Raw genomic sequence first — 10,332 nt, forward strand, 5'->3', positions numbered from 1 at the left:
TCGAGTCTGGTTGGGAAAGCTTATACGGCGGCAGGTCAGCCTGGCGCATGCTTGCACACCATGGAGGTGTTACAAGCATACCAGGCTGACCTGCTCAAGGACTTGGATGACAGGGAGGAGGGGGAATCTGACGTGGTAGCTGAACTGCGTCGGGCCACAGATTTGTCCCTACGAGCCACCAAAGAAACGGCCAGAGCTATCGGCCGTTCAATGGCAGCAATGGTGGCCACGGAGCGGCATCTGTGGTTGAATCTGTCCGATATGCAAGATAAGGACAGATTCTTCCTCCTAGATATAAAAACAGAGCGTTGCAACCCGCACCCCTCCGCAAAAAGAACAGGGATCGGGGCGACGCTCTCAGTCGGGGTCTTCTAGACCGAAGACGGATCTGCGGACCGTTATTTTGTCTAAGAGGACCGTCTCTCAACTGAGGTTGTTGAGACTATACTCCAGTCCAGAGCTCCCACCACTAGGAAACAGTACGCCTTGAAGTGGAAACTTTTCTCTTCATGGTGCGGACAGCGACTGCAGGACCCAGTCAACTGCCCAATTGGTACAGTTCTGGAGTTTCTGCAGGAGCGATTCTCCACAGGGTTATCTCCCTCCACTCTGAAGGTATACGTGGCGGCCTTAGCTGCTTACCACGCCCTTCTGGGTGGTCAATCATTGGGAAGACACCCACTTATCACTCGTTTCCTCCGTGGCACCCTGAGGCTAAGGCCGGTACAGCGCACTAAGGTGCCCTCATGGGACCTGGCTGTCGTTCTGGAGGCCTTATGCAATGCCCCCTTTGAACCCATAGAAGAAGTTTCGGTCCTCATATTTGCCACATATCATACATTAGGTAAGAATGGCTTATCAGGACACGCTGATGTACAGCAATTATTCAGAACTGAGTCACAATACAAAGCATTAATAATTAAAGCAGACAAAAATGTATTTGAAAATTACACATCTTTCATAAAAGCCCAATGACAATTCATAGATTGCTAAGAAGCAACTCAGCAATCAGATATTAATAATCTTCTCATATTTCAACTATCACATGTGCAATATAGAGAGACCAGTTGTCACTTCAAGATTCAGTTTCCTTTTGACAATTTCACAGTGTAACAATCACCCGAATCTTTCCTACTACTGTATTATCAGTTCATTCTTAATCATAGATGAATTCTGGGTTTGTTAATATTTCTTATTCAATACACATTAAGTTTGTATCTGATATCTCTGTTTACACATATTGAGTGATAGCAAGCATGGAGTTTGCATCAAACCATAATAAATATGAACATGTTTAACAGCTAAATCCGTAATAATTCTATAATAAAATTTTATCTTTGCAGTCCTCTTTGTTTTGTCCAGTGATTCAGCTGCTCAGTGCTGCGTGACACAGAGCAGATTTCCTTCTTTTTACAGTGACCTCTGAATGATTGATCCCATAAGTGCCACACTAAATATGCTAAATAAAATCAACATTAATCAGCTGATGTCACTTGGCTGCTTATCTGTGACTATCTCTGAACAGTCGGTAATCCACAGCTATTTCATGTGTTATTCATGAGCCCCCCAGTCCTATCTTTACATTTACATTTATTTTCTGCACAAATGCTTTCTAAATAAACCCATTTACAGGAATGTGCATACAGCGTCATTACAATTACTTATCATCAGGCAGAACAACTGTATGTCAAGAAGCAGAGATAGTCTTTGATGACATAGACCAGTGTTTCCCAACCGGGGTGCCGTCTGTCGAGAGCAGGGGTGCCGTGTAAAAAATACTTTTTTAATATCCGCGACTAAAAAAAGGTTGGGAAACACTGATATAGACAATGAGTTCATGGAAATCAAGCTGTTCAAATCAATTAAAGATGCACATCAGCTCAAGTCTTTGTGCCTTTTTTAAAGTAAAATGTCCAGTGAGTGGTGCTGAAATCTTTTTACATTTTCTCCGAAACAGATAAGCATGTGGCAACATTTTTTCACGGTGGTTTTTGTGTGTATTGTGGCTGTACAGAAAGGAAATCTCTGTTGAGTGGCACTAAAAGGTTAATGCTCTTTTGTGCTTAAAAATAACATAGCCTTCCACCTACACTAAACCTAACCCATAGAGTTAACAAAAGCAAATGTGAGAAGAAAAGCATTTCAATTTAATCTTGCTTATTCAAGTCTCTGAGTTCTTTTGTTGAGTGTCATGACTCGTGTTTCACAAGATTCGTATTCTGAGCACTCAGCATCACAAACGCTGTATGTACAGGAATGTTTTCAGACCTTAAATCTAGGCATAGCCATGTTTTTCCAATGAGCAAATTTTGCTGTTCATCACTATGTAGCGAATCAGCTCATGGGGAAATATGAATAATTAATCATAACTAGTTATGATTAATTATTCATATTTCCCCATGAGCTGACAAGTGAAAAATTGTGTTTTTGATTGGTCCAGACGCTACAACTATGATGTTTGTTAATTATATTTAAATTCACACCCTAATTGAGATCCTCAGTAGTTTTGTTCTAGAAATTTTTTTTTTTATTATTATTATTTAAAAATAAACTTAAATGTTGGTTACTTAAAGGTTACTTTGGCTGCAGTTTTAGCAGCCACAAAGTGTTCCTAAAGGTGCCTTTCTTTTCAGTCTGTTTTGCAGTTTGGAAAAACCATCACATGCGCACTGTGACCAACTACTTCATCGTGAACCTGTCCTTCGCAGACATCCTGGTCACAATCACATGTCTTCCTGCGAGTCTTGTGGTGGACATTACAGAAACCTGGTTCTTCGGACAGACCCTGTGCAAGATACTACCTTACTTACAGGTGAGGAAGCTGACAACGTATGTACTTTTGGCACTATATTTTAGTTCATTTTATAGGGAAGCCCTTTCAAAATGAAGTTTCAAGTGTTTTGAGATCTGTACATTTGTGAATTATGACACCTTTGATCTTGAATATCTATTACTTCTGACACATCAGTTGACAAACCAGAGGCTGTTTCTGCTTTTTTAAAGTGATTGCTTTGCTTCCCCATCAATAAATCACGTTGTCAACATCAGTCGATGGAACTGATGGAGCTCCTGGAGATGACAACATGCTCCTCTGGTTATTTTTTAAGAACACATTTACTTAACCTTCTTTCTTGGAAGGACCTGATGGATGGACTTTAATATTCCAGCTGTCTTATCCTTCACAGTTTGAATGCCACGAGTTCCATTGTTTCTTCTATATCCCTGATAGGGTTATCTTCCCCAGTTGGATGACTGAATATTAATGAGAGTTTTGAAGTTATCAAGACTGAAGGAGCAGCTGTGAGCCATAGCTGCAGCTGCTTGAAGTGTTGATATGTGCCTGAATAAAATCACTTGTTTCTAATCACATTCGTGCCTTTTGATTCTCAAAGAAAGTCACATTGATTGATGCCAGTATAATGTAGGATGGTTGCAACTTGCAAATGCGTGCCAGACACTTCTTTGAGCTGATGTTTAGAATGAAGCCAGAACATCAAATTAAATTTGAAATACTTGAGCAGGACTGGAGTATGGAAAAAGTCTAATATAGATGCTATCCCAAAGCGTTCATGGAATTGCTGTACGGTGCACTTCAAAAGCATATCTGTTAGAAATTGAACAATTTGTACAGAAGACATGCAATGAAAATCAAGCGATAATCATGTAATCTGATGTCCTATTGTTTTTAAATAGGGTCCTCTTCTTCTAGAAATGGAATTTCAACAATCCACATTTACATTGTATCTTATAGCACAACTGAAAATATATATTTATCCGTAAATCAAAGGAGCCCAATCTGGACTGCTTCAGCTACAGCGCAGTGCGTGCATGCGTTCCTGCTGCTCGTTGATGTTGGTCTTCATTTAAAATCTTTCCTGGCCATTTTCTGGATTTCCATTTATGCTTTTGGTGGCATGATTATCACTGCTCCCCTTTTTTTTTTTTTTTTTTTTTTAGCAAATTGATGTTTTAGACCAGTGTTTCCCAAAGGGGGGTCATGAAGGAACTCCAGGGGGTTTGTGAGTTGATGAAAAACTAATAATGAATTACATTGAATTTAAAAATAAAAATAAATAAATGGGGCTGCATGATAATTGTGATATGATCCACTGTAAACAATTGTGGTTCACAGTAAATGCAGTGACTCCACAAACATTTTGTGGACAGAAGTTGACAGCATTTCACCAGTATTTCACCAAAATAAAAGCTCATTAATTTCTGACTGTGGACTGAGACACTATCACAAATAAAAAGCGAGTTCACTTTAAAGTCCAGCTACAAAGTCAGAATAAAACACGAATACTAATTGCATGTTATGTGACCATTTACCAACATCAGAGAACCGTGAACACGCAAATGTGTTGTTGAATTATTAAAAGCGTAACTATTAAACTCTAAGGAAATAGTTCAAGAAAATATTTCAGGTCTAAGGGCTTTGGCTGGCAAAAAAAGTTAAAACAGCACCCCTGTTTTAGACCAATCATCATTTATTTCATCAGATTCACAGATTAGGCTTGTCAGATGTTATTTTTAGGAAATAATGAAAAAAAAATGACCTAATTTTTGGGGGCAAAAACTGCAGCAACATTCACTGGGTCATGTCTACTCTGCAGTACTTTTTGCACAGAGACCCACACATGACATGTGGAAAAAGTAAATATCGTGGCCACCAATTAAGAATTTGTTCCCACCACTTATTATTTTTTTCCCGTTTTAGTTAAATTGTGGCCATGTGTGATACATTGTTTCATGTGCAGAGCTCTATACATTTGATCCCTGTTACTTAAAACATAAAACTACACTTAGATGTACACAGCTAAGCAACATGCAGTATACAGTAGTTTTAAGCTTTTGCATCTCTCCCTATCCATCTTGTGCAAAAACACATACAATAACACTTAATTTTAACATTTACTGTATTCAGGCTAATGCAAAGCATGCTGAGAACTACAACTCTCCTGCAGCTCATTCAGTTTGAGTTCAGCTGAATATAATCAGTTACTGAGTTCATGCAACTTTTTTTATAAGTACAATGAGCTAGTAATATTTGAGCAAATTTGACTAATTTTATTAAGTTTCACTGTTTGGTTTTACAGTGTACCAAATATCTTTACAGAATTCATCAAATCCATTGTTAATGCATGCATGCATTTGTTACCAAATTCATCAAGAAAATGGATGGGATATTACAAAAGTAGAATGGAAAATGATATTGAGGACATAAAACAAAACTACACATTTATTACCACCTAAAGTTTCTAAGAAAACATGTTTCATTTGAAATATTTAAATTAAAGAAAGGAAGGAAGAAATAATTGTAATATTTCAAATAATTTGTTTTTCATGACAGAATTTCAGAGCCCTCAGTGATATGAAAAAAGTCTGAAAGTTCACTTAAAAATTAAGTTAACTTAACCATGATAGTTTTTTAAATTGTGAGTTGGTCAGCTAGTATATTGAATATTAACATATGAACTTGAAAATGACAGTGCACTCTATGGCAGGAATGACTCTTTTATGTGTATTTGGGATGCATGCATTTAAAGAATTTTAGCAATATGTGTGTGTCCAGTTAGGAACATTACAGAAAATGGTTTGTAAAAATGTGGAAGCTCTAGTTTTTCTAAAACTTAATGCATTATTTTGAAAACGTGTACGTTCTTTGTCTGGCCATAATTCTTGTCCAACAGTGTGGTTTTTGGGATTTCATCCTCTGTCTGTTGTCTTCCAGACAATCTCTGTGTCTGTATCGGTTCTGACACTGAGCTGCATTGCCCAAGATCGCTGGTACGCTATCTGCCACCCCCTGAAGTTCAAGAGTACTGCCAAAAGAGCCCGCAAGAGTATCGTTCTGATCTGGCTGGTTTCCTGCGTCATCATGATTCCACAAGCCATTGTCATGGAATGCAGCAGTCTGCTCCCAGAGCTCACCAACAAAACCAGCCTGTTCACCGTGTGTGATGAGCAGTGGGCAGGTAAGAGATCCTTTTACTACTGAAACCTCTCCTATCAAGACACGGTGGGGCTATATACCATTTTAGACAGGCCATTTATTTTTACAGCGTGAGTGCTGGGAGATAGTAAGGTTCAAGCACTTATCTACTGCAACCTGTAGAACATAGTTTGTGGCTGAAATGATCTTCTCTCCACAACAGTGTTCAGTTCAAACCAATCAAATCAAAGATTTTGAGAACAAAGTTCTATGTTTTTAGTACAAAACAGAACATATGATGCCTACCTGTATTTAAAAAAAAATACATCACAATAAACATTAAGATCTTTCAAAGTTGTCTTTATTTACAGTAAGTAAATTAAACATTGACAAAATGTTTTATCTTGTGAAAATTCTACTCTCATATAATAGCTAGTAGTGAAACAAAAACATTTAAAGTTGTTCAAATGCATTTTTGTGTCTAACTGTGTACTGGTCAAAATGTATTTTGTATTCAAATATTTTGGGATGGGTTTTGAACATGCAGTGAAACCATCATATCCTCTTTTATGTTTTAGAATTAGTCACTTCATGTCAACGTACTGTTATAAATAATGAATGCCTCATACCGTGCATATTTTTTCAGTAAATTCTCCATTCAGTTTTATAAACTGTGAAATTTGTCAAAAGCAGCACAACAAATCAATGGAGCCCAAAGGAAAATGTCCCCCCCGTATGTTGCTAGAGTAAAAATGAATCAAAATCTCATGGATTCAAACGTTTATAGTGCTGTGCAGCATATTCCTTTAAAAAGATTAAATCTGTTTGCATTGATCGTTGCCTTGCTGAGCAAAATGACACCATGACAAATGAAAAGACATCAAAGGCATAGTGCGGCTCCCTGATGAGAAACGTGGGCCGCCCCCCCTGATGAGTTCTCACAATGGCCCCCAATGAGTCAGTTATGCCACAATGAAAGAAGCCTGTATGAAGAGGAGGTGAGGGTCCATGAGATGATTATTGGGTCAAACAGTAATCTCCCATGTGGCAGACAATTTGCTGGACGAGAAAATAACATTAAATAACTTTTTTCCAATATCGATCAAGTAGAATTTCATAGCAACAAGTCAAGGATTTTATTGCAATTGCTGCTTATTGCAACAACAAAGCGAATGAGGTTAAAATTCAGATTACTAAATAGGAATATTTCAATGGGAATATAATAAAGGAGTTAAGCTTCTCTCGGACTTCCCCTATATGAAATACTTAATTGGCAAGGCAAGGCAAGTTTATTTATATAGCACATTTCATACACAATGGTACTTCAAAGTGCTTTACATAAAAGGAAGTAAAATAATCATTAAAAAAATTATCACAACAATAAAACAAGGAATTTAAAAACTTTTAAAATGATTTAAAAAGAATTTAAAACAGTTAAAGATAGAAAATGATTATATATCAAATACAGTGCAATAAAGCAGGCTTGGACAGGCTTTTATTTGTAATTTTATATTTTTGTCTTAATATCACATTCTTGAAATGTTATATTAAAGCATGAATACTTTTAAGCTGAGTTTTAGGGAAGTTCATAATATTAAAACAAAACATTTTCATATTAATTCAATTATTAGCTAAAACATAAACCATTTTGAACTAAGCATTTTTGCCAGATCAAAGATGCCAAATTTGATGCCACCTCATTGTATATGCCTTAGCACTATAAATATAAGATTAAAGTGAAATCAAAAGTGGATCTCAGAAGTCGACATCTCCATTCTTTGGGGAGCTGCCGACATTAAAAATCTCTTAAAAGAGTCTTCTCAATAATTCTCTGGCTCTCCAAAGAGTTTGATGCTCTGTCACTATTTTGGAACTGCTCTCTGTAGGCTGTAATGAATCAAATCTGTCGTGAAGCTGACAGTATGACAACTGGTGCAATTTTGGCCCTTTGTGATGTCGTGCTGCCATTGCAAGTCACAGGCTTTAGGCTTTAGCTACAGGTGTTTGAGCAAATCACTGTGCTCAAAGCAGATGTCAATCACAATGAATTCAAGCAGATTTGCTAAAGGGTCTTGTTGTCATTGCCTGCTAGAATACCACTTTATAACGCTCTCCCTAGGGTTGCCGCACAATTACTGTGATAAAACCCAGCTCTGCTAAATATTACAAACCCGGGCTGTCAATTTAAACAGTGTGAGATGCTTTTGAAGAAATGTGTCACTCTCCATAGGATGTTTGATGAAGTGGGAAGAGTAATTTTAAAGAACCACATTGATAATAACACTGGCAAGTGCTCTTAATGCTTACTGCTTTTACAACGCACAGGAAATTATTGTTTATTTTTAAATTCATCGAGCCCATTTTCAGAGATAATCACAGTGTCTCAAGTGTCTATCAGGCCTCTCTGTGACAATGGAGAGATGATTCGAAACACATTTCTATCTCCATTAAATGACTGTTTGTTATCACATGTTCTCATTTGCTGCTTTTCCTAGAATTGAGAAATGAAGTTCCATAAATAAAAATTTTTTTCTAGCTTCCATTGCTTAAATTGCTGCTGCAAAGTCAAACTTCCCTTGTGTTTTCCCCCTCATTTTCATGTCCTTGATTTTACTGCTGATTATATATATATATATATATATATATATATATATATGGCTCCAGACTAACTATTTTTACTAGGAGCACTGTAGCCCCTGACTTAAATTTTTAGGAGCTCAAGTAAAAAAATGTAGGGGCACACCTTAAATCAACCTGCATTGCAATCGTTCTCATATTTTCCCCATTTTAACTGTATTACTGACAAATGCTTTGAGGAAGCTTACAAAGTTTATTTTACAAACAGTAACGTGCAAAATCTAATAAGAAAAGTTATATATTGCACTCTTATTAAATGTACCATTATTCTTCTATAGTCTTATATGGAACTGACCAACAACTTCAGTGATTATGTGATTTAGTCGCAAATTGATGAAAAGTTTGTTTTTCAAAGCACTTTGTGACTTTTCTTACTTGATACGCAAAAAAAGAGCGAAACTGACAAAATCTGATTTCTTGATGATTTGATATTTTATAATAGTTTGTAATTGTGATTGTATAATTTCAAAATATAAAGGAAAAAGTATAAATGAATGACTAATAAGCCAATAAGTGCTCTTCTGCTGCCGTCTACAGGTTATTATGGTGATTTGATGTATTTTTTAATTTTACATAAGTGTTTGTTCACCACAGTATATTTTGGTCATCCCATTAAAAATAACATTCAAATTTGATCATTTTGGAGCTTTAGAGTGCTGGAAACAGTTGTGTGAAATGCTTGAAAGCCATTGAAAATTGCTTGAATTTCTCTCTCAAAAGGTTGTACAAACCCTGAAATGAATAATGTAATAACATTCAACTATTTCTGCAACAACACCAAGGTTACAGTTAGCGTTACCGCTTCTGGTTTCCTGCGTCAACGCTGTTTGATCTGTTTATAACAGAGATTTGTGTGCAGAATCGGAATGCATCTCAGTAGATCTCGCAGCAATCTTTATTCATTCTGCGGCGAGTTCAAACGCTTCTCACTGGATCTCGCTGTGCTGTGCTGTAACAGTGTCGCGAAATCAACATTGGTTCCCGAGTAAAGCTGTTCTGAGCTCAAGCAAGTTTGTTTGCTTCGCGGTCCGAGCTGATAAACGGTCCGCATTGCACAGCTCAAATGAGTAGCGGGATTTTGTTACGCTGTAGCAAATTAGCTCAAAAGGAAAATGTATATAAATAATTACAGTTAATTATGATTAATTACAATTATTTATATGAGCTGCCAGTAGTAACTCTAGCAGAATTAAATTGCCATCAACCTGTTCGTCCAGCGAACATTCAGTGTAAGTTCATATCAACTCTAGGAAAGGATATTTCCGTGGCCACAGAAAATACTTTCATACAGTATTAATGCATTAGAGCATGTAGTAAGGATCAAAATTGTAAAGGGACATTGATTTGCAAGGCAGAATCAAAAACTCATGTGATTTGTGCAGAAGAGTTTTATTAACTAAACACCTACACAAACTAGTCTAACAAACAAACAAACGAACAATCACTCATACATGGGAAAGGGCAAATTAGGCTTGATGGATGAAGCCATCAGGAAAAAAAACAGAGAATGAAGCTATGAAAAGAGTCAGTTAACCACCTGAGTAAAACCATCAGCGCCGTTTTAGAACGGGGTCTACAGCTTATAGTTAACCTCTGTTTCGTTTAGTTAAATGTACGATACTTGCATTGTCTTGGCCTGGAACGAGCGTACAGATGCAGTCTCGGATGAAAGTCTTGATGATGGTTTGGAGGTTCGGTGGTGTAGGAGAATCACCTTCTGCCGGGTTTGAAGAGTGATGAACTCCAAAGATGTACTGACTCAA

At 37.0% G+C, this 10,332-nt stretch overlaps 1 protein-coding gene across 1 annotated transcript in view; it reads left to right on the top strand.

The window, feature by feature from the left end:
* The window catches only part of hcrtr2 (hypocretin (orexin) receptor 2), a 37,163-nt gene that overhangs the window by 13,753 nt on the left and 13,078 nt on the right, over positions 1–10,332 (top strand). Inside the window, exons 2-3 of the mRNA XM_016477140.1 lie at positions 2,634–2,812; positions 5,732–5,975. Coding sequence (XP_016332626.1) covers positions 2,634–2,812; positions 5,732–5,975 — 423 coding nt within the window. The remainder of the gene's footprint in view (positions 1–2,633; positions 2,813–5,731; positions 5,976–10,332) is intronic.

The sequence above is a fragment of the Sinocyclocheilus anshuiensis genome, unplaced genomic scaffold, assembly GCF_001515605.1.
Source record: "Sinocyclocheilus anshuiensis isolate Anshui unplaced genomic scaffold, SAMN03320099.WGS_v1.1 scaffold1540, whole genome shotgun sequence".
Taxonomy (NCBI): domain Eukaryota; kingdom Metazoa; phylum Chordata; class Actinopteri; order Cypriniformes; family Cyprinidae; genus Sinocyclocheilus; species Sinocyclocheilus anshuiensis.